This window comes from Rhinatrema bivittatum, chromosome 1, assembly GCF_901001135.1.
Source record: "Rhinatrema bivittatum chromosome 1, aRhiBiv1.1, whole genome shotgun sequence".
NCBI classification, from domain to species: domain Eukaryota; kingdom Metazoa; phylum Chordata; class Amphibia; order Gymnophiona; family Rhinatrematidae; genus Rhinatrema; species Rhinatrema bivittatum.
Window position 1 is genome coordinate 712,318,738 of NC_042615.1, and position 27,380 is coordinate 712,346,117.

The following is a 27,380-nucleotide window of genomic DNA, read 5'->3' on the forward strand; positions in this document are numbered from 1 at the left end:
GTATTGTCACCATTTGGATTTGCTCCCCTTTCTGCCCCTGAGGTTTTGGTGGCAGCATGTACAGGGAAGGATTCAGGGAGGAATGGTCCAATAATGGATACATAAGATAGATTGCAAGTAAATGGATAAGAAGTAGGGTACATTAGTTAAGCATAAGGAACATAGAAATATACTGGCAGATCAAAGTTCCATCAAGCTCAACATCCTGTCTCAGACAGTAGCTAGTCCAGCTCAGAAATACCCAGCAGGATCCTAAAGAATAGATCCAACCCTTCTTGCTTATAACCAGGTATATGCAGTTGCTATCCCTATTCTGTATGGCTAATAATGATTTGTTTTCAAGTTCACAAGCCCAGAACTTGATGTTTCAGCCTGCAATTCTCAAATCTTCAGAGAGTTACAAATTCTTAGATATTAAAGGTATTTGCTTTGGCTTGATCCCTACTGGGATAAGAAATCTGGTTATTAAATTGCAGGCTGAATAAAGCTGAATATTTTTGTTTTATGTTTTGCTTTTGCATTTCTAAAAAATAAAGTTAAACAAAGTAGTGACTTAATTTTTTTACAAATGACTTTTCTTGACAAATTAATGGTAATTTAATAATATGTGTTAAAGTTATAATTATGGTGCTGCTACTGAGCCACAAACAAAGAAGCCGATGTAGATGTACTGAGGTGTGAAGGTTTTCACAGATGGAAGTCCACCTGCCTAAATATGTGCAGAACTTCCTGAAATGCACAGAAGTACTGTATTTCAGGATTTTGCATGTTTTTACATACATGAGGCCTGTTTGGATGCGTAAGCTTATAAAATTTCAGAGTTACTATGCTGTTGCAGTGCTGTATCACACAGAGGAGCTCATTAACATGATTATGCAAAATCCAGCATGCAAAGACTTTTTGCAGGCCTGTTTTTTCAAAGAAGATAACTACACTTCACCAACGAGTAGTTATCATTTTTCTTTTCTTTTTTTTTTTTTGCAAAGTTGTCCATAAGAAATACACACAACTTTTTATTAAGGGGTGGGGGGTAACTTGCTAGTGCAGCAGTTACTACCTGGAGATTACTAACCTTAACCAATAAATCTTAAAGCTTTTAATACTGCAACATTGCTCCCCACTTCAACGGCAGGGGGAAAAGGGGAATTGGATTCAGACAACAACCAAGAGGGCCCCGACTTCTACATTCTGGGGTACTGATACACAGACATAAGGGAAAAAGCACAGGACTGCTTCTATGGCCAAGATCATGAGCAAAACACGTCAAGTGGCACTGTCTGAATTTTCAAGACAGCTCATCACCCGGTGAAAAATGTTGCTAGCTGCAGTTTTTATGGGTTATTATAAGGATTGTGGATAACTGCACGGAGCAGCAGTTACTACCTTAAGAAGCTTGCTGGGCAGACTGGATGGGCCATTTGGTCCTTTTCGTCCGTCGTTTCTATGTGAGTTCCAGTAGAAAAGTTGCACACACAAAATCACTACGGTTCCACAGCTTAGAACATCAGCCTCAAAGTCTCTGATCCCAAAAGATAACATTGAAAAACTGGGGTGCTTTTAAACAGGAGGTGAAAAAATATTTAGATAATTTGGGCACCAGCTTTATAGTTTTAAAAGCCAAGGAAAACATTTTTTTCCATATGCATTATTTTTCTGTTTTTCTTTATTTTTCTCTTCTGTACCATACAGGTCAATACAGTAAAGGTCGCAGGAGAGCGGGCGAGCACAGGCCCCTTCCTGTGTGCGCGATTCAGGGGGGACAAACATGCAAATTAGGGCCCGCGGTAAAAAGAGGCGCTAGGGACACTAGCACGTCCCTAGCGCCTCTTTTTTGATGGAAGTGGTGGCTGTCAGCGAGTTTGACAGTCGACGCTCAATTTTGCCAGCGTCTGTTCTCAAACCCGCTGACAGCCACGGGTTTGGAAACCGGACGCCGGCAAAATTGAGCATCCAGTTTTCAAGCCGCGGGCCGATTTTTACATTTTTTTTTTTTTTTAAACTTTTAGGACCTCCGACTTAATATTGCCATGATATTAAGTCGGAGGGTGCACAGAAAAGCAGTTTTTACTTTTCTGTGCACTCCCCAGTGCCGGCAGAAATTAACGCCTACCTTTGGGTAGGCGTTAATTTATGAAAGTAAAATGTGCGGCTTGGCTGCACATTTTACTTAGTGAATCGCGTGGGAATAACTAATAGGGCATCAACATGCATTTGCATGTTGCGGGCGCTATTAGTTTCTGGGGGGGTTGGATGCGTGTTTTCGACACGTTATTACCCCTTACTGAATAAGGGGTAGAGCTAGTGCATCGAAAACACGCGTCCAAACGTGGGGTAACGGTGCGCTCCACCGGAGCGCACTGTACTGTATCGGCCTGATAGTAAATGACAGTAGATAAAGATCTAAAAGTTTGATCCAGTCTGCCTTATTGTGTTTTGTTTTGGGGTTTTTTTGCTTATTTTGCCTTTTTTTTTTTTTTTTTTTGCCTTTTGCTGCTCTCCCTTCTCTCTCTCCCTACTCCTCCTTCTCTTGCCACTGTACCATTTTCTTCAGCCTCTTCCTTTTCTCCAGTCTGTTTTCCTCCCCTTCCCTTCCCTCCATATTCTTCACTACTCCTCCTTCCAGCCCCCCATTTTGATGTGATAGGCTGTAGCCCCAGGGCACAGTATCTCTCTTCTGGGGTTCAGGCCTGCACCAGATGCCAGTCTTTGAACAGCTAGGTGTCCAGGATTTTCCACTCCGCTTATAAGTAATTAGCAGTCTTTCTATCATTGCTACTATGCATAAAATCAAAATAATAATTGACGAAAAATAAATCTTTAAACCCTTCCCAGTCAGGTTTCATTAAATCCTTACATTTGTTGCCAGGGTATAGGCTTACATCTAGTCCCTCATAAACATGTTTTATTTCTCCTCCAAATTGTGCAGCCCTCCATATTACTATTTCCAGAAGACTGAAATTGTTTGGCAATGTCAGTAACTCTCTTTGGTAGTAGGATGCCAGGTGTCCTTTACTTTGTCCTGGTTGGAACCAATTTTTTTGATTGTTGCTACTGAGCCCCCATAATAGTATTCCTTTTACTACAGTGATTTACAATAACTTGCTTTTTCTTTTTTTGATTACCCTAGGGGTGATGTTCAACACTGGAATTGGTCAGCACATCTTGAAAAATCCTTTGATTGTTAACAGCATTATAGATAAGGTTGGTGATTATTACTGTTATAGTCATTTTTTACTTTCTGTTTTATGTTCAAGAGCAAGGCGTACAGGTTATAGGGAAGACCCACTCTAAACTTGTAGTATGTTGGACAGAGGAAAATGTATCTTAAGAACATAAGAAATTGCCATGCTGGGTCAGACCAAGGGTCCATCAAGCCCAGCATCCTGTTTCCAACAGAGGCCAAACCAGGCCACAAGAACCTGGCAAGTACCCAAACACCAAGAAGATCCCATGCTACTGATGCAATTAATAGCAGTGGCTATTCCCTAAGTAAACTTGATTAATAGCCGTTAATGGATTTCTCATCTAAGAACTTATCCAAACCTTTTTTGAACCCATCTACACTAACAGCACTAACCACATCCACTGGCAACAAATTCCAGAGCTTTATTGTGCGTTGAGTGAAAAAGAATTTTCTCCGATTAGTCATAAATGTGCTACTTGCTAACTTCATGGAATGCCCCCTAGTCCTTCTATTATTCGAAAGTGTAAATAACCGATTCACATCTACTCATTCAAGACCTCTCATGATCTTAAAGACCTCTATCATATCCCCCCTCAGCCATCTCTTCTCCAAGCTGAACAGCCCTAACCTCTTCAGCCTTTCAAGGATGAAAGCCACCGATGAAACCTGACACCACCTGGTTGCTCATCTGCAGCTGTGGTCCTTTTTCTGCTCACGTTTATTGTGTAAAAGTGTATTTCTACTTAATCGCAGCTTAGGGAATCAAAAGCTCTCTCAGCTTCTAAGCTAGATCCATGAAAGATAACATTTTGGTCCAGTTTATTCGGTAGTTCTCTCTTTAATGACTGTAGTTTATCCCAGATATTTAGTAAAACAACTCAAAATTAATGTAAATTCTCATTCTGTAAATGTTGTTTCCGATGGATACTCCTTTTCCAGAATGTTCTTGTGCTGTACTGGTATTCTCCGCCACTCACTTTTGAGAAGGATAGAAGACCTCTTTCTCTTTACTTAAATGCTAAATATCAGATGTCACAGGAAGCTGTAGTCATGGTTGGAAAAGGTAACAACTACTTTTCATGAATTTATAATGAGGAATCTAGGAAGACAATGGGCTATTTGCTCTTACACCACACAAGGGCAGATGGCGAACATGCATGTACTAATCTTTCTTTTCATAAAGCTCCTCTTAAAAAGAAATATTTTTAGAACATTCCTTTGTGAACTGGTTCTTTTGCACTGAATTTTTTTTTTTTTTAATCTTTAGGCTGCCCTACGACCAACAGATGTGGTACTCGAAATCGGTCCTGGAACTGGCAACATGACAGTAAAAATGTTAGAAAAAGCCAAAAAAGTAAGCATACTGGGTTATATTAGCTCCATCCACTTAACTGTGTTTTTTTTGTTTTGTTTTTTTTAAGAGAATAACTTTGATTAACAATATTGTGTTTGCATGCCTCAGTCTTTAATAATGTAGTCGATGTTGTCATGTAGACTTTTTTAACTGATTGATAGTATATCTTAAACCATAAATAGGTATTAGTATAATTTTTCCTTTTTCTCAGCATTCAGTCAGGTTAATCCACACCAATGAGTTATGCATCTCTATCAGCAGATGGAGACTGAGCAAAGCTGACGACATGGTATATATACCCGTGCTCTGACATCTGCCCGCCAGTATTATCTGTCTCCAGCAGAGGCTGTCCACTCTGCGCACCTTGACCAGCCCCAGGCCGGCCGAAACGGCGCCCTTGACAGGACTGCGAATACGACTGCTGCCTGTTTGCACTATGACGAAAAGAGGAAACCGACCCTCTCAAAGTTCGCAGTCTCAGACCTCCACGAAACCGGGATCGAGACGAAGGGACCCCTCTAGACCGTGGCCAATCCTCTGGCAAACGATGTACCTTGTTTTCACCTAGGGACTCAATCAGGTCCTCCAGCTCCTTACCAAATAACAACTTGCCTTTGAACGGCAGCGAGCCCAGCCTGGCTTTAGAGGACACATCCGCCACCCAATGCCTAAGCCACAACAAGCAACGTGCGGAAACCGCTGAAACCATGGATCCAGCCGAGGCATGAAGTAGATCATAAAAAACATCGGCACTATATGCAATCACTGCTTCCAAACGCCCCGCCTGAAGCGCTTCCTCTGCCGAAAGGGACTTGTTAGCCAACAACTGCTGAACCCAACGCAGACCTGCCCTTAAGGAGAAATTACTGCAAATCGCCGCACGAACCCCCAGGGTGGAGACCTCAAAAATCTTCTTGATCTGTACCTCCAGCTTTCTATCTTGCAAATCTAGAATCTATCTTAGGCATCTTTAACAGCTCCAAGGCCTCCTCCGGCAGGGGGTAGAGCTTATCCATGGCCTTAGCAACCTTGAGCCCAAGGTCTGGATTATCCCATTCCTTAAACAGCAAGTCCGACGCTGAAAAATGTAAAGGAAAGGCGGATGGCGGCCCCCTCAAACCTAACCCACTGGGTCCGTAGCCCCCAGTATGGATTCTTCTTGTGGCAATTGGATCCCCACCTCACTAAAGAATCGCCGGGATGAGGGGCCCTAGCTCGTCCCGTCTAAAAAGGAGGACTACCTTGGGTCATCTCCATCTGTCCCTTGGGACCCGCGTAGACCCCCTGATGACCGGTCGCCGTCCCCCCTCAACCCCCCTCGGGGGCGGTGACGACGTGTCCTGGTCCCCCTGATGCTCCTCCGGGTCATCGGTGTCCGTCGTATCCGGATCACCCCGCGGGGCACTGACTCTAAAAGGCCGAGGCCCTTCAGCATGCCCCATCACTCTGGCGGGCTTAGCCCGCTTCCCTGACCCCAGATCAGGATCGGGCTCTGAAGCCCCCTGTGGCCTTTTCCTTGCCATCCGACGCGCTTTAAACGCCTTATGCATCAACAATATAAATTCTGAGGAAAATGAGGATTCAGAGGACCAGTCTGAAAGATCACCCTCCGGGCTCTCTATGTCACCCAAACAACGTGTCTTTGCCGGATTGTCCCCATCGGGGACCCTGCGCTGGGGTAACAAACGCGGTGGGGAGTCCCCCTCCCCCTGCTCCGATCGAGAGTCGGACGCCGCAGGCCCCGAAGGGGTTAAAATGGCGGACTTTCCCGCCGAAGACCCATTCCTGGTACTCAAAATGGCGCCCGTTCCCGAGCTCCGCGGAAACAGGCGCTCCCCCTAACCAGACTTGCTCCCCGGAGCTGCTGCCGTGCGAACCGCCGGCCCCCGGACCCGTTCCGGGAGAAAGGAAACTCCTTCACCCCCTTCACGCAGCCCGAGCAAAGACTATCTCGGGAGAGGCGCCCCAGCGCCGAGCCGCAAGCCCGGCAAACCGCCCAACGCGGCATGTAAAATCGCTGCGAGAGAGAAGCCGGGCACTAAAGATTAAAAACAGACCACCGACTGCCCCCCCCCCGCCGAAACGCGATCGGGAAAGAAAGGTAAACAAAGATAAGTCAGGCCCCAGAACACACGAAAACAAAACTGAGAGAACTTTTTTTTTTTTTTTTTTTTTTAAATAATTACCAGTCGCCCCCAGCTCTGGTACCACCTGGGGGGGAGTGAGCCGGGCTCCCCGGTGTCACCCCCAGGGCAGGAAGATATGCTGGGGTGTGGGATAACCCCCGCACCTCAACAGCCTCTGTAACCAGGCAGGATGGCCCCCTCAGGGCCTCACACCCCCTGGGAGGCACAGGACTAGACCAGCAGGCAAACAACTGCGGTCTCCCTACTGACTTCTCACTACCATCCTAAAAATACGCTATTCCTAATGCTACCTAATACCACTATCTATTTATTCTTTTTGAAGCACCAAACCAGGCCTCAGCTCAGATTGTAGGTTTTGCACCCTCTCCACCTTATGTACTAAACCTAATTGTATTACTCCCAACCCAAAGCACCTTCACAACACCTTTAATCCTTTCTAAGATGGCTTTGCATTTTTTCATCTTAACCAGCTGGTATGTCTTCCTTCCTTTCAAAGGAACCTGAGTTGATGTGAGTAAGCTCAGTTTTATCATTAGGAGACTTCTTCTGCTGTAATTAATGGTCACTAATAGTTTCATATCCTTGGAGTAACATTTCTTCAGGTTTAGTGATTCTAGAAGCGTCAGATCAGCTTTTGAAGGCATCGATAGCTCATTGGAGCAAGGAAGTAGGAGGGGAGACTTACATATTCAAGAGCTGCCACTTCCCAAGAAATTAAGGGCATACTCCTACCCATGAAGCCGCCTGCATCCTGGTAGAACTTCACATGATGTAGCCATTGAAGACTTGCAGAGTGGCGACCTGGTTTCCTTGCATACATATTCAAAGCACTATCATCTCAAGCTTCAGGCCAAGGAAGAGGCTTCCTTTGGTTCGGAGGTCTTGAGAACAGGCTTGATAGTGTCCCACGCGTAGAGGGATAGTTTGGGTATTTCCTATGCATCTGGTCTGGTCTGGCTGAATGAAGAGACAGGAGAAATTAGTTCTTACCAGATAATTTTCTCTCCTTGAGTCCAGCCAGGACCCTCCCTGTTCTGTCGAGTATACTCTCCTGATTCATTTTCAGAATAGCTGCTTGTGTGCACTATTCGGCGAGCTGGATGTCAAGGTAATAACCTGCATTCCTTGATAAGGTTTATGTCCCGTTTCTTGTTTCTGTTTCTTCCTTGGAAGTCATCTGGTTTTTGCTTGGGGGGGGTGGGGGGTGAGGGAAGGTTTAATGTATTAAAATACTTATCTGGCAGGCTGAGGTCAGCTCAAGAGCCTATAAGTGGTGATGTCAGCAAATCTGTCAGTCTCTGTTTCCATCTGCTGGTTGGGAGTCATAACCCATGCATCTGGTCTGATCTGTTTGGACTCAAGGAAAGGAAATTATCAGGTAAACATTTCACCATTTTCAAGAAGGCATGCTAATTTGTGCAAAACATTTCACTCACGTTTTTGTGTGCACATTTTGGGGTAGATTTTAAAAGCCCTGCGCACCGGCGAACCTATTTTGCATAGGCCGCCGGCGCGCGCAAGTCCCGGGGCTTGCTAAAATGGGCGGCCCAGGGGTGTGTCTGCGGTCCGGGGGCGTGGCCGAGTGCCCCGACACAGCGGCCTTTGTCGGGGCCTGGCCAGCTGGCGCGTGCAAGTTACGCCTGCCAGCGCCAGGCGTAACTCCATCGAACAAGGTAGGGGGGGGATTTAGGTAGGGCCGGGGGGGTGGGTTAGATAGGGGAAGGGAGGGAAAGGTGGGGGGGACAAAAAAAAAACTTCCCTCCGAGGCCGCTCTGATTTCGGAGCGGCCTCGGAGGGAATGGAGGCAGGCTGCGCGGCTCGGCTCGCGCAGGCTGCCGATTTTGCACACGCTGACCCCGTATTTTAAAAGATACGCGTGTATCTTTTAAAATCCAGCGTACGTTTGTTCGCGCACGCGCTGTTTTTTAAAATGTACCCCTCTATGTACTAAACACTTTATTAAAACTGGAATAAAAATGTGTGCATGGCCAACCTTACCTCATTACATTGGGACCAAAGTTATTACTTCATCGTTCTTGTAGAGCTTTTCTCAGTAGTTGAACAAAAAATAAAACTGCTGTTCCTGTTGAGTAATATCTTTGCCAATTTCGGTTTTAACAAGTAAATTTGCTTGGGTTTTGGTGAGAGGAGTCATTAAATTCTGCAGTATACAAGTAAAGTTTAAAATTGGGAACAGTGGTAAGATTCAGGCATAGTATGATAAAATGGTGATAACACATTCAATATGTCCTCTGCTGAAATAATGAGGGAAAGTCTTGTCATTTTCCATCTAATTTTAAAGGCTGAAAAATAAAGTACACATCTTTTCCAGGTAATTGCTTGTGAACTTGATACGCGGCTTGTGGCTGAACTTCAGAAAAGAGTCCAGGGCACGTATGTACAAATAGTCACTGGAATATACTTTAATTCAGTGTGACAAGCCACTGCCTATGTATAACGTTTCCAACACCTGCCAGATCACCTGAAACTGCCTAGCCAAACGCTTGCAGCAAACAGCATCTTTATTGTCCTTTTAACATCTGTTTCTTCACCTATGATAAAGCAGTTCCATGTCCTTGTTGTTTCAAGGTTATGCCAGACAGGTACAGTTGGCATAAACGCTGTATAGCAGGGGTCCCCAACCACCGGTCCGCGGACCGGGACCGGCCCGTGGGAGTTTCTTGCCGGTCCGCGGCGCCGCCAAGCACCGGCAGGTGTGTCGCGCGCTCCCAGTCTCTCCCGCTGCTCTTTCCCTGCTGCCGTTGTCGCTGGGCTATCAGCACGTTCAAGCCCAGCGGGAACGGCAGCGGTGCAAAAAAAAAAAAAAAAAGCTGTGGCATCCGCGGCTGGCCTTTTCTTCTTCCCGCCCCCTCCCTCTGACCCGGAACAGGAAGTGATACGCGGTGCGCAGGAAGGAGAAAGAGCCGTGCCGCATGAAAAAATAGCAGCGGCGACAGCAGCATCGGCCCCCGAGCAATCGAAGCAGCTGATAATAGGTAAAGGAGACAGCAGCGTGAGCCTCCCGCGGCCGATAGGATTCTTCTTTCTTGGCCTGCGGGGGCTGGAGGAGGAGGTAGTGCAGCTACCGTTTGTGCTCGGGGGGGGGGGAGGAAGTGAGTGAGAGAAAGAGAGAGAAGCAGGCAGCCAGCATGTGTGTGATTGACTGGTCAGAGAGCTGATGTGTGTGTGTATGTGAGAGACAATGAAAGTGATTGCTCAGGGAGATGACTGATGTGTATGTGAGAGTGTGAGACATTAGTCAGGGAGGTGACTGATATGTGTGTGAGAGAGAGAAAAAGCATGGAAGTGAGAAGTCTGGGTATGTGAGAAAGCATGGGCGTAAGAAGCCTGGTGTTGTGGGAGTGAGAAACCTGGGTGAGTGTGCATGCATGAGAGAGAGAGAGACTGCTTGGTAAGGTGATGGTGTGTGTGAGAGAAAAAGACTGGTGTGTGTGAATGTGAGAGAATGTGATTCAGGGAATGAGAAGCCTGTGCACGTGGAGAGTGAGCATGGAAATGAGAGAGACTGGTGTGTGTGTAACAGAGAGAAAGTGATTATGGGAATGAGAAGCCTGTGCATGTGAAGAGAAGTGAGCATGGGAGTGAGAAACCTGGGTGTGTGTGAGACACAGCATAGGAGGGAGAAGCCTGTATATCTGAAAGAGAACATGGGAGTGTGAAGCCTCTGTGTGTGTGTATGCATGAGCGAGATCAGGTGACTGGTGTGTGTGTGTGTATGTGTGAGAGAGAGAGAAATAAAGTGATTATGGGAATGAGAAGCCTGTGCATGTGAAGAGTGAGCATGGGAGTGAGAAACCTGGGTGTGTGTGAGACACATCATGGGAGGGAGAAGCCTGTATATCTGAAAGAGAACATGGGAGTGAGAGACTGGTGAGTGTGTGTGTGTGAGAGAGAGAGACAGAGAAAGTGATTATGAGAGTGAGAAGCCCATATATGTAAGTAGAACATGGGAGTGGGAAGCCTGTGTGTGTGTGTATGGCATGAGAGAAACTGTTCAGGAAGGTGACTGGTGTGTGTGTGTGTGTGTGTGTGTGTGCCAAAGACTGTTTGGGAGATGATTGGTGTGTGAGAGACAGAAACTGGTCACAGGGGCATGACTGGTATGGTGTGTGTGTGAGTCATGGGCACTAAGGAAGAGGACCATAAGTATAGAGCTTAGCTTTTACTGCTGCTTCTGGTGTGTGCCACGGCCTCCAGGGAAGGGGAGTAGGACAGCTGCTGGAGGGGGTAAGTAAAAGTGGCTTTTTAAGTTTATTTTTCTTGACTGCCATTTTAATTGTGTGATGTCTGCTTTTTTGAAATATTTTATTGGTGTTTGGAGAATGTTTAATAGTTTTTATGAGTTTTTAATTGTTGGATGTTATTCTGTTCATAGCTGTTTTGAAACATTTATTCTGCTTATTAGTATAGTTTTACAATTATTTCTGTGTGGGGATCTATAGCTGCTTGCTAGCTCTGTTTTCCTAATAACCTAATAAGAGGTGTATTGGTTTTTAGGACCTGATTTAATATTTGTAGTGTTGCCATTTCATAGATAGGGTTGCTGCTGTTTGAGTGTATTCCATAATACAGGTGTAAATGTGTGCAGATTAGTTTATGTGCATTACTACAGATCCTGGGAGTATGTTAGGTTGGTTCTGTGTCTGTTACTGAGATGAAATATTTTGCTAGCATGTAAGCGTTTGTATCGGTCTTATTTGTTGTGTTTTCTCAAGAGGACATGCATTGGTGGTAAACTGCTGTCTTTTCATAAGTAGGGCTATTGAGCCTGGAAGTAGAAGGAGTTTGAGTTACTGTACTGAGATGTCACCAGAACCAGAATATCTTTTTTGTAGGGTGAGTTGTATGGGGAATGCCATAATTCTGCTTTACATCCATTATTGTGGGTCAGGGGGGTTCCCGTGGATACAAACTGTACTTTTACATCTAGCCCCATGACGATCATGGGTCAGTGTGCCATGCATATGAGAACCTATGGTGAGTTGAGTCACATTCACATTATAAATGTCATAATTAAATGATAAGTGTGCACTAAAATCCAACCCACCTCCATAACCCCGCCCTCATATGACCAAAGCCCCGCCCCCCTGCCCCGCCCTGCCGGGCCATGGAAAAATGGTCTTGCTTGAAGCCGGTCCCTGGTGCAAAAAAGGTTGGGGACCACTGCTGTATAGCAACCAAGATGCTATTCCATGCTGTCTCTCTTGTCACGTGGCTGGCCCCTAGCAGAAGGCTTTTCAGTTCTCTTACTGAAATATTCCCCACATGGATTGGCAGCTCCTCAGCTTCTCTAGCAGATGTTTGCCTACCTGGAAATCTCCTGCCTTCGATATTTTTCTCCCCCACAAGAGGCTTTTTTCTCTCCTCTATTAACCTCGCCTAGATTTCCCCATTAATGTAATGTTCTTCTGCCAACAGTTTCTCTCTCTGACTAGCTTTAGATCATATATATATCCTGGACTACAACTCCTCATACTCTCCTCTATCACTTTATTGAAATAGCAGTATTCTTTTCTCCTTTGCTGTTTCCCTTAGAACGCTCTCTGTTTCTCTGGCTGGCTACTTTTTCCATATCTCTGGACTGTTTCTAATTATGTGAGGTACTTCATCCCGCTCAGATACAGTGATTTTCTTTAATTGATTAGTCACATCTACCATTAATGCCAACAGAATACATATAGAAAAGTGCCAACATCTGGTAGAGAACATATTGAACACCTGTAAATAGCACCACAGTTTTTAAATATATATTTGTTACATTTATTTATTGCAGAGCCATGGCGAACAAACTTCAAGTAATGGTTGGTGATGTGTTGAAAACTGACTTGCCATTCTTTGATGCATGTGTAGCTAACTTACCATACCAGGTATGGAAAAAATAGTGAATGTAAGCATAGTGGGAGAATGTTGAAATTTACATACTGAGAAAATATTTAGTTAACACTCTCTTATTTTCTCTAGATTTCTTCCCCTTTTGTGTTCAAGCTGTTGCTGCATAGACCCTTTTTCAGGTATTTATGTGAACAGTTTGGAAAAAAATACTAATTATCAAAAAATAGAATATTTGTAGAATAACACTTTTTTTTTTTTTTTTTTACTTTTTTGCTATTTAAACATATAATTCCATAGCAATAGCATGTATATTAAAAGTGGCAACTCAACCTCATGGAAAATATTTCTAGTTATGTGAAGTATTTTTATCATCATTTAGTTAGGAGGAAATGTCTTTTTTTTAAAAGGTTACAAAATTGGTTTGGATACTCCAAATGTATTAGTTCCAGCTACACTCTGACAGGTACAAGGTCAAACTGAGGAGCAGAAGATTCACAATTCCAATGGGGCATTGCACAGGAAATAGTGGGTTCAGAAAACAGATTCCATTATGGGAGCAGAAACCTGCCAAACATTGCATTGTTTATTTAAACCTTATTTAAAAATGACTTTTTCCATCAATCATGTATAGTAGTGTTCACAGCATGAACTTACGTGAACTAAAAATACTATCTGGTATCTTGGAAATCTGCTTTTATGTAAAGAAATGTGCACTACAGAGTGAAGTACTAGAGTGAATTACATATTTGTGTGTGAGAATGTTATCTTGCTGATATTGAAATATCTTTAACTTATGTCCCACAAAACAGAAAGTGGGCTGCAAACCAGGGTTCAAATCCTACTTCTCCCACTAACACTCCTTGAGACCTTGGGAAGGTCACTTTAATACCCCTTGTTTCATGTACTCAGATTATAAGCCCTTTGGGATAGGGACATCATACCTGAAAAAATACTGTAAACCTCCTGGAGCTAAAATTGGACAGGCAAGCTAGAAAGTCCAAAAAAAACTTGAAAGGAGCAATTAACATATTTCAGATGAGGAGTTTTGTTGGTTTTAATAATATTTTGTTCTGATTCTAAGCTTTCAAAAACTTGGAGATATCTCCCCAAGAATTAAATAAGAATCCAAACAAAGAGAGGGAATTGAATTTTTTTTTTGAACTCCTGGGTACTAAATGTTGCTTTAATCTTTTTGCCAGAAACTGTACTATATGTGTTTGCACATTTTAAGAACCCTGCTAAATGTCTCACAATGGAAATTCTTTGTCAAGAACCAATGTCCTGGTTCTCTATTGCTATGACTTCTGGGGAATTATAACTTTTTCCAGAAAAAGTAATTCTAGTCAGTAAAATACATTTCTTCATTTGGATATAAATTTATCATAAATTACTGAATGAGTTTCCTCAGTACCTGTTTATATATTTTTTTTTCCCCCGAGATGAAATTTTGTGTGGTTTTGGATTCTTTAAGTCAACTGTGCTAGTTGATATAGTAAACCTTCATTTTTATTTTTTATTTTTTTTAGAAATGTTATACTTCGTTCGCATTTTCTTAACTTTTTTTTTTTAACTACATCTCCATAGGTGTGCAGTGTTGATGTTTCAGCGAGAATTTGCCCTTCGTCTGGTTGCTAAACCTGGGGATAAATTGTACTGCAGACTCTCTATCAACACTCAGCTTTTAGCCCGTGTTGACCATCTTATGAAGGTGAGTGAACCTTGTTCTGCTGTTTGTGTTTATGAATGCTGTCGTACTGTGGGACTCTTTATCACTGAGGTAAAGATCCATTGTTCCTTTCATTCTTGCCAAATGCAGCATTCTTTGAGAAATTTACTTTATTTTTCAACAGGTAGGAAAAAACAATTTCAGACCTCCTCCCAAAGTGGAATCCAGCGTTGTCAGAATAGAGCCAAAGAACCCTCCACCACCTATCAACTTTCAGGTGAGCTTCAGGAAGACACGACGAAGTATAGCAGAATAGTTCTGAATACAGGAACTCATATTCATTACTTTATGCTGCTATAAACAAAAATGTTGGAAATGGAACCCCCCACTTTGATTGAGCACCTCAAATCAGAAAGTAATAATAAAATAAAAGTATTGATTATATCTGGAAGTGTTCTACCTGTAGTGGGGGTTTTCATAGTGTATTGAAAACGGTCTGCTCAGGGATATGCTTGTTTCTATCCTATTGGGAATTTATTTTATGTATTTTTTATTTATTTATAACATTTCTTATAACCCACATATTCCATGAATTAGTTTTTAGTGGCTTACGGTATACTTACATAATTAATCAATGAAATAAAAACATTTTCAAATTCAGAAAAAGCCAGGGTAATAAAACATTACTGAAATGCCTGCTCAAAACAGAGCGTCTTAAATGCTTTTTTGAAGGATTTCAAAGACAGTGCTGTTTGTATGGTTTCTGACAGAATTTCAAAGTCATGGACCTGCCATAGAAAACTCTGTATTTCTCCTGATTATCAGCTTTGCAGTCTTGCCAGTAGATATCTCCAGTAAGTTATTGTTCATGGACCACAGCTAGTGTGTTGATTCATATAGTCTGAGAGTAGACACAAGCCAGGTTGAAGATTCATTAGATAACAGTTTATAAATCATGCTCAGAATTTTATATTTTGATCTCCATGTGATGGGAAGCCAGCACAATTGCATAAGAGCAGGAATTATATGATTTTTTTGTTTACATCCTGTTAAGAGCCTTGCTACAGCATTTTGAATAATTTGAAGGAGACATATAGCTGAAAGAGAGAGGCCTAAATAGAGCGAGTTACAGTAGTCCAGAGAATTTAGTATTAACACTTGCAGTACAGCATGAAAATCCTGTTCTTCTAAAAAAGGTTTTAAATTCTTTAGAAGATGCAATTTATAGAAACTTGATTGTACTACATTTGCAATATATTCATCAATGGAAAGAGTGCAATCCATTGCAACACCCAAATCTCCGACCATCTGTTTTATTGGGAGTTGTTGGTCTGGAAGTGTGAGTGAAGTTGGAAGTGGATATGCAGAATTGTTTTATGGATGAAAGTTAGATTTTCATTTTGTGCGAGAGTTAACTGTAATCTGTGGCATGATAGCCATTATTTAACTGTGTAAACTAAGAGAAGCCAACTTCATAGTATTGGACCAGAAAGAGGAAAAAGGATTTAAAAACTGTATAGCATCAGCATAGATGTTATATTTAACACAAAAACATAATACTGGATTACATAAAGGAGCTATGTAAATGTTAAACAAAACAGCAGAGAGAGCTGATCCTTGTGGTACCCCTGATATGATTTTAAACTTTTCTGAGCAAGCTGAACCTAACTTGATGTGATTAGTTCAGCGTGTAAGAAAAGAATTGAACCATTTCAAGACTGTCCCTGAAATACGTAATGTCCCTGAAATACGTAATGAGGAATGTTTATGGGTGCTTAAGATTTCCCCCGCATCTCTGAATTTTGCAGAAGGAAGACTTGATATATATATATAAATTATTTTTTTTTATTTTATTTTTTGTACTTTCGCTACTAGTAATGAGTTCCGATTGGGAATGTCTTGTTACTTTTATTTATCTTGATCTAAAAAATGGGCAACAACGCGCATTTACTGCCAATAAGCACGTAAATGTCCAAAAACAGCGCACAAACAGAAGCGTGAGTGGGAAGGGATTATGTGAGGTTGCCTGGGGGAGAGAGAAAATGGCGGAAGCCTCAGGTAACATGAGAGAGAGATACTTTTGCTTCTAGGCATTTTTGAAGACCCTGTCAGCCAGTATAAAATGTAAACACAAAATCAAATACAGTAAGTATACTAAATCCATAAATCATATTCCACAGTAAAAACCCTGACTCTTTTATATTTGCCAGTTTAAAATGTTTGAAAGAAGGAACCTTCAGTCATTTAGCTTGTACTATTAACCTTAAAACTTGAGGAAACCTGCACCTTACCAACCACCTTTTCAAATAAGAAAGTCCCACAGCATGGTAAACATCCGGACACTCAAAGCTATTTCAGTTGGATAAATAGCAAGTGGCAGCTGGTGAATATTCAGCTATGTTCTGTGGTCACCACTATAGCCAGATAAGTCACGGGCGGGCAATGGGCATGTTGGGGCAGCGCTACTTATCTGGTTAATTTAGCTGGATATAACTTATCCGGTTGTGGCGGTTTATACACAAATATATTTAGTAGCATTGTCATGCTGCTGAATATCCCATGTAAGTTAGCCGGATAAGTCTTATCTGCCTAACTTATATAGACGGATAATTTTGAATATTGAGGCCCAGATTTTAAATTGCACTCTAGCAACCACTGGGCATCAGTGCGATTCCATGAGTGTTGCTAAGAGCTATCCCTGTCATTGGCTTCTAGGAAGTGACCAAATTGGAGGTCATTATTGCTGGAACTGAAATGTAGTGACTGAAAAAGAAAATATGTCTCTGGCATTCTCACAGGATCTGTTCACTAAGATTCTTTTCTCATTCTGTTTCTGTGGGGGAATAAGATTAGTAAATTGGGCCCTTAGCTGAATAAAGTAAAAACTAACAGTATATGTTTGCTTTTACGATTATTGTATGGCCTTCCTTGCTCTGAACTGACTCCTTCAAGCTAAACTCCTGGTGTTCAATTTCACTGTTGTTCTGGTGAGACCCTAATGTGCTAGACATATCCAGGAGGTTTGAAATGTCTATAGAAAGTTTCCATACAACACAGAAAAGTTAAACAAGACACTCGGTTTTCAAATGTTAGGCCTTCTGCTGAAACCATGTATATTAGAAACATTGAAATGTGATGGCAGAAAAAGACCATATGGCCTGTCTCATTTTCCCTCCACACCAACTAATTCAGCTTACAATTCATGTCACTTATTCAGAGATCCCTCTGTGTTTATCCCGTGCTTTCTTGAAATCAGATACTATTTTGTCTCCACCACTTATATTAGGCAGCTGTCCACCACCTGTTCTGTAAAGAAATATTTCCTCATCCCATGACCCTTCATTCTAGAGCTTCCTTTCCTTTGAAAGAGGCTCATCTCCTGTGCATGGAAACCTTGAAGGTATTTAAATGTCTGTCATATCTCTCTTAGGGTATATATGTTTAGATCTTTGTCTGTCCTTATTTTATTTATTTAAAACTTTTCTATGCCGACATTCATATAAAATATCACATCGGTTTACATGAAACTCGGGTAACTTAACACAGAAGCCGAGGCAAAAGTTACAATAAACAGTGGGAAATAACTTGGAGGTAGAAGAAATCAGAGATAGATTAAGATAAAGTGGTATAGCGGTGGGGATGACTAACTTTTGCATAATTCGATTGATTGGAGGGCTAAAGAGGCCAGTTCAACTGTTGGTCTAATGCAGGGGTCGGGAACCCATGGCTCGCGAGCCAGATATGGCTCTTTTGAGGGCTGCATCTGGCTCGCAGACAAGTGTCGCCACACTTTCCAGGCCCCCGCTGACCCAGCTGCTCTCCGGTCCTCCTCCGCCCGGGCTTAAAATGCTGTCAGCCCGGGCGGAACGCGGCAGAATAGCTGGAGTCGGCGGCACCGGCGTGCTCTCTTCTTCCCGGCCCGGAAGAGGAAGTAGAGAGCATTGGGTGCGTGCACGGCAAGAAGAGGCCACGCTAGTGTGGTCTGCGTCGGTCCGACGAAAAGAAGACTGCAGCGCGGCTCGGAGGAAAATGAAGAGCTTCAACCGCGGCCGATGGGACTCCTCCTCTGCGAGGGCTGAAAATGAAGGAGGTTAGCGTTGGGAGGAGGCTGCTGCTGCCGCGAGTTCCCGTGGTGGGGGTTGGGGAGAGAGAGTGAATGAGCGAGCAAGCATGTGTGTTTGAGATCCTGTGTGTGTGAGTGAGAGATTGCATGTATGTGAATGATTGAGAGCCTGTATATGTGAAAGAGAGTATGTCTGTGATTGAGAGCCTGCCTGTGAGAGAGAGAGCATGAATGTAAGTTTACTATTGGGAACCTGTTTGTGTAAGTTTGTGATTGAAAACCTGTTTGTGTGAAAGAGTATGTGTGTATGATTGAGATCCTTTGTGTGTGAGAGAAATCATGGGTATGTATGATTAAGAGCCTGTGTGTATAAGTAAGAGAGAGATCATGTGTGTCTGTGTGTGATTGAGAGCTGGTTTAGGTGAGGGAGTATGTGATTGAGAGCCTGTGTGTAAATGAGAGAAAGAGAGGACATGTTTGTAAGCATGTGAATGAGAGTCTGTGTGTGAGAGAAAAAGACAGCATGTATTTATGTGATTGAAAGCCTGTGTGTGTGTAAGCATGAAAAGATAGACAGCATGTGTGTAAATGTGTAATTAAGAGCCTATATAAGTGAGAGAGAAAAAACGTGTATATGTGAGTACTGAGAGCATGTGTGTATAGCTGTGTCATCAAAATAGACACTACCGGTGCTAGGACCTTCATTGTCTTATGCATAATCATCTGGCAAAGTTTGTAATTTTTTCAAAAATTATTATTTTAAAATTGCAGATGACATAAATCACTTACTATCCATCCCCTTCCTAGTACAAAACAGTAATTTCTTGAACTGATGACTAGTAATTTAGCCTTGATCTTGATCTGTTTACCTATGATCTCTAGACCTAAGATTTCTTTTAATTTTGCTTAGTTACTTTTGCACTTATTTGTCTAATGTCACTAATAGATACAGATAAAATTTTTCAAAACCCCTTTTTCAGTTTACGTTCATGGGTTGGGGGGGATCAAACTGTTCTATGTTATGATTTACATTTGTTTGGCATGTATCAGGAACAAATGTCGTACACTATTTCTTTTGTAGCTTTTTTGATTAATAATTTAAATTAAAAAGAATTGCTATTGTGGGTTCATGTCTACAGTGTTACTTTTACTGGGAATTATGGTAATGTAAATAACTATTTCTTGTGTTCCTTAGGAGTGGGATGGTCTTGTTCGGATTGCCTTTGTAAGGAAAAACAAGACCCTCTCTGCAGCATTTAAGTAAGTATTACTGGTACTTTGTTGTGATTAAGCAAGTAACTGCTGTGTTTGCTTTTGATTTATCCACTTGTTTGTTAAAACAGAAAGAAGCAGCTAACTTACACAAGGGTCAAATAATACAGGCAGGGAGTGTATATGATTTGGCTTAGTTTTGTGAATGCCAAAGGTTTTCAGTAATAGTTTGTTAAAAATCAACATTGAAATGATGTTTTTGATCCTGAAAGGATTCCAACACACTTTACAATTGAGGTCTTTTCCCATTGAGATAGAGTGTGAGAAGAGCTTTAGTGAATCAGGCCCATCATGCTACGGAAACATGGTCCAAAGCTGCCACACAGAAGAGTTGGGTTTGATTCCCAGACTTAGCTCTTTGGCACTCAGAGTGCTGCGGAGGCTGCTCTCACAGCCCCTGAATGAGAGGGAGTGTTGGCCATCCTGCAACAGCTGTTAGCTGGCCAGACAGCATACTTGTACCAGGCCTCCTGCACCTGCTTCCAGATGTCCCACAAGTATTGGCTTATTTAGAGCTGGTAGGCAGCAATGTGGGCAATAAGCATGTCGCTTTGGAACACCTTCCTCCCAAGAGCATCCATTGCTCCATGGTCCTTCCCTGGGGATGCCAAGGAATGGGTCTGAGCGCGCTTGACCCTCTTGAGGGCAGATTTGACCACCACCGAATGGTGAGGCAGCCGATGCGTATTGAATCCAGTAGCCTTCTGGACGAGGTAAACCCCATCTGCCTTCTTATTAACAGGAGCCACTGTGAGGGGGTGTTCCCATATCCTCAGCAGCAACTCCTTAAGGATCTCGTACACCGGGACCCGCACAATCTCCTTAAAAGGCTGGAAAATCTCAAGCATTTTGAAGACATCCTCTTCCTTCGAAAGCTGGAATGGGATGGCCTCCACCATCATCCTCGCAAAACCCGCAAAGGTAAGTCCTCAGGCGGAGACTTCCTTCGCTCATCTGGAGAAGGGTCCAACAGGAGACCATCCAAATCCTCAAACTCAGTCTGATAATCTCCCTGAGGGGTCAGAGAGACCCTCATCCTTTGCCCAGATGTGCAGACTCAGCGTCTCCACATGGCCCAGTGGAGCTTTCTCTCCAGAGAAATTGGAGACAACCACCATATCAGTAGGGGGAAGCCTCGATGCCCCACCGGCCACTGGTGCCATCCTGGGAAAAGACGCCAGTTGTGTTGATAATGCACCAATAAGCACGTTGAGCATCTCCTGTGGCAGTATGGCTCTGGTGCACAGGAGATGCCCTAGAGTGCCCGCTCCACCACCAGCTGGACGCAGTGCTCCAGTTCCTCCTTGAACGTTGCTGATGCCAACACTGACTGGGAGAAAGAAGGGGTAGCCAGATCTTCCTTGGATCTTTGAGGGGGATCGGTGACTGGCACCAGGACAAGTGGAGACTGCTGCGAACCCTGGGCATCGATGGAGGGTGGATACTCCTCACCATGGGGTCACTTCGACTGCATTGCTGTAAAAGCTGGTACATCTTCGTGCCTGGCACTGTGCACTGATGAGACTGGTGCCGCTGCTTCTTAGGCTTCCCTCGATGCTAGGCCTGGTCCTTTCCCGGTGCCGAGGTTGAGGACAATGAACCCGGCGACCTCAACCTGGAGGAGATAGACAATGATCGGTCTCCGGCACCCCTATCCACTGGTGACTTCAATGGAACGGACGGTCCTGCTGATGTCGTTGGTGAGCTGTTCACTGGTGTGGCTCTGAGGTCCTTCGATTCCGATGGCTTGGACTTCTTCAACCCGAATAGCTGATCCATATTGTCGAGTTGAAGCTGATGTCCCTTCAGCGTCATCTGGGTACACAAGTGCAACCCTGGACGTCGTGCGGTGCCCAGAAGCAGAGGATACAAACTTCATGTGGATCAGTGATCGACAAGGTACTCGGGTACTGGGAGCATCAGCAAAAGCTGCACATGACCTATGATGTGGCGAAACAAAAGGAGGTAGGACAGAATGATGGTGGAGGGCGGAGATGGCTGGTGGGCACCGAAGTACCGCCACCACAGGGAGAACAGACTGCGAAAAGAAACTTACCCAAAATCCTGAAAACCCTGACTGGGGACACTACAGGGAGGCACTGAGAGGAACCTGGCAATAGACCAAAGAAAAGGATTGTGAAAAACTACAAAAAAATTGTTTTCCAGAAGGCAAAAAACCAAGTTTTCAGAGCTCAAGCAACCATGAGCCTCACAGCTCCACGGAAAAAAAAAGAGACTGACTAGGGACCCTGCATGGTATAGAGCATGCTGGGCATGCTCAAAGTGCCTAGTCAAACTTTCTAGAAACTTTGACATCAGGTTTCCGCAAATGGCTCCAACTGATCATGTCACCCATGAGTGAGGGCTACCATCCTGCTTGTCCTCTGAGAACTACAGCTCCTAAAACAACATGCTAAAACAACGGGGCTGACTTCTTTTTCTAAGTCAGCTGTATTATTTTATTAACATAGGACTGCCTATGATGGTCCCATAGGAAAATTAAAGGGCCTGAAGTTCAAAATATCATGGTTCCCCTAATCCTGAAAAAAAATCACCTTGAGGTTCTTTGGAGACCTCCCCCAACCCCACAACCTTCCAAGATGGCATTGACCCCCAAAATTAAAAAAAAAAAAATTTGAATGAGTCCAACCAAGCAGCAATGGCCTGCTCCCAACCCTTCCCCCTGCCAAATAAATCCCTGGTGTCTAGACTTCCCCCACCCCCTTCAACCCCCAAAAAATGACCTTGGTGGTCTTGTGGTGGCTTCTAGATCCCCCAGCCACTACCAGCCCCCACACCCCCAAACCATGCCTCAAAAATAAGTCCAAGTCATTGTGGTTCAGTAGGGGCCTGGAGCATACTCTAGCTCCAGGCCCATCAACACCATTTTGAAAAATGGCATTGACATGACCTTGTGTCTATGATGTGACTTTCTGCTACTGTGAAAGTATAGAGAACTTCCTTTAGGGGAACAGAATTTTGCAGGTACTTGAACTGATTACCATAATGTTGTACAGCACTTATTCTTGGGTGGCATGAGTTAAAATGTGCAGAGGGCAAAAACAACTAAAATATGAGTGTAACAGTTGTTAAAGATCAGGAAAAATTCCCAACCACACTTAAGTTGCTACCTCCCCTAAATCAACCCAGTCCTTTTTTTTTTTTTTTTTTTCATGGGGATGTTTTTCTCCTTTTCATGCCTGCTGTGAGGTAAAACCAGGAAAGAATCAGCCTCTCTGGGTTGACCAGAATCAGATGACAACACTAAGGGGCGGATTTTAAAAGGGTTACGCGCGTAACCTAAAAAAAAAAAAAAAAAACCCCTGCGCGCGCTGAGCCTATTTTGCATAGTCTCGCTGGCGCGCACAAGCCCCAGGACTTGCAAAAGTGGGCAGGCGGCGGTCCAGGGGCGTGGCCAAGTGCCCCAACAAAGCGGCCTGTGTCTGGGCCAGCCGCGCAAGTTACACCTACCAAGCCGAATAGCTGATCCATATTGTTCAGTTGAAGCCGATGTCCCTTCAGCATCAGCTGGGTGCACAAGTGCAACCCTGGACGTCATGCGATGCTTTTGGGCAGAGGATACAAACTTCATGTGGATCAGTGTATGTTCTGTCAGAGAGAAAATCCTTTTTGACAAATCTGTTAACTGGCTGATTATAGTTATTATGAAATAAGTTGCAAGGTTTACATGTTGCACCAAGTCCTATGGCAGATTTGCACTTTCTCTATTCTTCATAGATCCAATATGTGTGCGCCAACAGCTATGGTTGAAGCCTTCATGATTAGCACCACTGTTCCAAAGTTTAAAGCTTATGTTAATTCTACTCTTTTTGTGTCTGCATTCTTCAAACAAATTAATTGCTACACTTTGTTAAAATAATTAAAAAACATAGTTGAATTAGTTTAAATTTGAAATTTTCAAGCTGTAACAAGTGGCGTCAATAATCTTCACTATTGCCTCAACGATTGACGCCATTGCTTGCAGGTTTCAAACCTGTGCTGATTCAGCCCCCAGTCTGTACATGGTATCATATGTCTGGGTTATGCATCCATGCTTCTCTGTAAATGTAAAAGATAATTTAAGCTTTCAAATGGCATCAACATACATGAGGGAATATGTATGAGTGAAAGATCTTGTGGTTTTTTTTTCTCCATTGACAATGTAGTTGGCTAACTTATAAAAGATTGTTTCTTAATTTAGATCAAGTGCAGTACAAGAGTTACTGGAGAAAAATTACAGAATTCACTGTTCTCTACATAACATAGTAAGTAGAGAAAATGGTTGATAATGATGCTCATTTCTGAATCGCTTGACCTAGTCTATATAACATATTTATGTTTTCAGGGAAGGGTTTCAAACCGAGAAGCTATGTCAGACAGGGAAATCATCTAGATAATGGATCTTTTTTACTCAGTTTTGCTGTAATGTTTGGTATAAGAAGGCCAACACAATAGTTGGGTAGAGTTTCTATCTTTACTAAGCTAATAAATATTTTAAGATGACTGTTTTTGGGATTTCTAAGGCCCTTTCCTCTGACAAATTACGTTTTTGGCAGGTTAATGTTAGCTCTCACCTTCTTCTGTATTGTATTGTTCTAAATTCTGCTGTGCAGAGACCTTGCTCAGACTTAGTTGCTGGTTTTAAACATGCAATTATTATTAATAAGATAATGGTATAATGACCATTAATTTGGGCTGTCTAACTGTACCAATTATTTTTATGCATGCTTACTAATCTGGTTACAAATATGAGAGCTTGTGTCATGTCCTGGAAACTTAGTAAAAATACATTGTATTGTCACAAGGCAAAGAATGGATTATTATTCAATAAAGTAAAACTAGGAATTATTCCAAAATTCCAGTCTATGCACTAATCCTGGTTTGTGTTTAACTTCATGTTTCTCTAGAAAAATTGAAATGAGAGCCAGGGGTATGAGACTGCATTTGTAGAGACAGCTTAGAAGCTGCTCCTAATTATAGTAATGGTAAACTTAAAATTGATTTATATTTATGAATGTTACTTTTGTAAACCGGTGTGATCTTGACATGGAACAACAGTATATAAAATGTCTAAATAACTAAATAATGGAATGCCCAGAGGGCTACAAGGACCTGGAAGATCAGCTCTTGAAGGTGCTGCCAGTCAGAGTATTTCCTTGAATATAATCTATCATCCAGCATAGTCTTGTATGGCCTACACAGCAAAAGCAGCTGTTTCTGGCTTTGCAGAGCTGTCTGTAATGGTGCATGTCCTTGTCTTTCATTGTAACACTGTATATTCTCTCCTGTGTATCCTTCCTTCCGATTATGTGCTTACACTCAGTGTAACGATAGCCTTTGTATCTGACTTTCTTGCCCCTTTTTCTCTGTTCCTTTAACTAATCAGATCGTGCAGCCGCCTCTACAAAAGACTGGAGTTTTTCAGTTTAAACATGCTCCTAATGGATACATGCATGCAGTCTCTGGGCTTTGCTCTGGAGAGGATGCCTTTCTTGCCTTGCACCTGTTGCTTTTTGTATTGTCTGTGTAGCATCTAGAGTAACTCTCTCTCTCTCTCTCTCTTTTTTTTTTTTTTCTTTCTTTCTTTGAGCCTCAGTCAGACATAAGAACATAAGATATGCCATACTGGTTCAGACCAAGGGTCCATCAAGCCCAGTATCATGTTTCCATCAGTGGCCAATCCATGTCTCAAGTACTTGGCAAGATCCCAAATAGTAAATAGATCCCATTCTGCTATCGCGCAAAGATAAGTAGAGGCTATTCTCTAAGGCTGCGATTCTCAACCAGTGTGTCATCAAGCAACCAGCAGGTGTCTCACGTGCTACCCGCAGCCGGAGGGACGAAGATCGGAGCTGGATGCCGCCGGAAACCAGGCTGGCAGGGCCAAAGATCGGAGCGCTGTCACTGCCGGAGACCAGGCCAATGGAGCCAAAGATCAGAGTGCTGCCGTCGTCAGAGACCAGACCAGCGGGGACCGAAGACTGCAGCTGTTCGGCTGGGAGCCTGTGTGTGTGTGGTGTATATTTGAAACAGGGAGGGTATGCGTGTGCGTGTGGTGTTTTGAAACGGGGAGAGTGCTTGTGTGTAGTGTGTATGAAAAGGGGGAGGGTGCTTGTGTGTGTGTGTATGTAAAGGGGGAGGGTGGGTGTGGGTGGTGTGTATGTAAAGGGGGAGGGTGCTCGTGTGTGTGTGGTGTATGTAAAGGGGGAGGGTGCTTGTGTGTGTGGTGTGTATGTAAAGGGGGAGGGGTGCTTTGCGTGTGTGTGTGTGTGTGGTGTGTATGTAAAGGGGGAAGGTGCTCGTGTGTGGTGTGTATGTAAAGGGGGAGGGTGCTCGTGTGTGTGTGTGAGAGACAGAGACTGGTTGTAGTCCCTAAGGAAGAGGACCATGAGGACAGCTTCAGCAGCTACTTCTGCTTCTGGTGTGGCCTGCAAGAGAAAGGAGTAGAACTGCTGGAGAAGAGAAGTAACGGTGGCTTTTTAAGTTCATTTTTCTTGATTGGCTGCCATTTTAATTACTGGGTATTTTGTGATGTGTTTGCTGTTTTGAAATACTTTATTGGTGTTTGAAAATTTTCAATAATTTTTAAGAGTTTTTAATTGTTAGATGTTATTCTGCTCCTCAGCTGTTTTGAAACAGTCATAGTTTTACAGTTATTTCTGTGTGGGGATGTATAGCAGCTTGGCTTTTTCTGTTTCCCTAATTGGAGGTGTATTGGTGTTTAGGGCCTGGTTTAATATTTATGGTGTTGCCTTTTTATAGGTAGGGTTGTTCCATTTGAGTGCATGCCATAATGCAGGTGTAACTTTGTGAGGATTAGTTTGTGGGCATTATTGCAGATCCTAGTACTATGTTAGGTCCTATATTTCTGTTTCCATTTCTCCAATTTTGTACTGTATGCAGAGTGGCGTTTTGGGGTTTCCATTCCAATTTCTGTCTCCATATTTATAATTTGTGGTCTTTCTATACTTGCTGATTTTGTGTGTATGACCGAGGTGAGGTATTTAACTAGCATGTAGGCTAGTAAAATACCTCACCTTATTTGTTGTGTTTTCTGAATAGGACATGTATTGGCGGTGAACTGCTGTCTTTTTATGAGTATTGTGCCTGGTAGTAGAGGGGAGCTTGTGTTGCCGTTATTGAGATAACACCAGAATATATTTTTTTGCATGGTGAATTGTAGGAGAATGTTCTAGTTCTGCTTTATTCCCATTGCTGAGGGTCCGTGGAGGGGTTCCTGTGGATGCAAAGTGTACATTTACATTTAGCTTTGTGACTGTCATGTGTTCAGTGTGTCACACACGTGAGAACTATCAGGTGTGTCCCATCAGAAAAAAGGTTGAGAACCACTGCTCTAAGGGGTCGATTTTTAAAAGCATTCCTCATGCTAAAATGCCCACCAATGTGCTCCGTGTAAGCAACGCAAATTTTACAAAACGCAGTTTATGTGCATTTATGCACATGCGTAAGCAAGAAATAAGGGGGCAGAAAAGGAGCAGGGCATGAGCATTCCGGAGCAGGACCAGCTGTTGCATGCGTACCTCCAGAGGCCACAGCTCACAGCAACTTGTTAGCCACATAACTTTACTGCTCTACTGATGAGGAGCAAGTCTGCTGATCCCACGTTTTGGGGCTTACATGACAGGGTGAAGGTCCAGGTCAACTGGGGGATGTTATAGGATGAAGAACCAGAGGAATCTGGATGACCTTGAGATTGACAGACTGGGCAAACTGGTGGAACTCATTGGAAAAACTGAGTATGTCCCTCACGCAAGCATGTTTTAAAATCCGTTTACATACGCCATTAAAGCTGATTGAATCATATGGAAGATACGCAAAGT

The 27,380-nt window shown here is 43.1% G+C and overlaps 1 protein-coding gene across 2 annotated transcripts in view; it reads left to right on the forward strand.

The window, feature by feature from the left end:
• Window positions 1-27,380, forward strand: part of DIMT1 (DIMT1 rRNA methyltransferase and ribosome maturation factor) — a 44,376-nt gene that overhangs the window by 757 nt on the left and 16,239 nt on the right. The window contains exons 2-10 of one of the 2 annotated variants that reach the window (XM_029576403.1): window positions 3,128-3,201; window positions 4,452-4,538; window positions 9,018-9,079; window positions 12,480-12,573; window positions 12,668-12,717; window positions 14,123-14,246; window positions 14,389-14,481; window positions 19,463-19,527; window positions 20,282-20,460. In XM_029576403.1, the coding sequence (XP_029432263.1) occupies window positions 3,128-3,201; window positions 4,452-4,538; window positions 9,018-9,079; window positions 12,480-12,573; window positions 12,668-12,717; window positions 14,123-14,246; window positions 14,389-14,481; window positions 19,463-19,527; window positions 20,282-20,460 (828 nt within the window). Of the gene's footprint in view, window positions 1-3,127; window positions 3,202-4,451; window positions 4,539-9,017; window positions 9,080-12,479; window positions 12,574-12,667; window positions 12,718-14,122; window positions 14,247-14,388; window positions 14,482-19,462; window positions 19,528-20,281; window positions 20,461-23,740; window positions 23,805-27,380 lie in introns of both variants that reach the window. The other variant, XM_029576414.1, reaches the window with a different exon arrangement.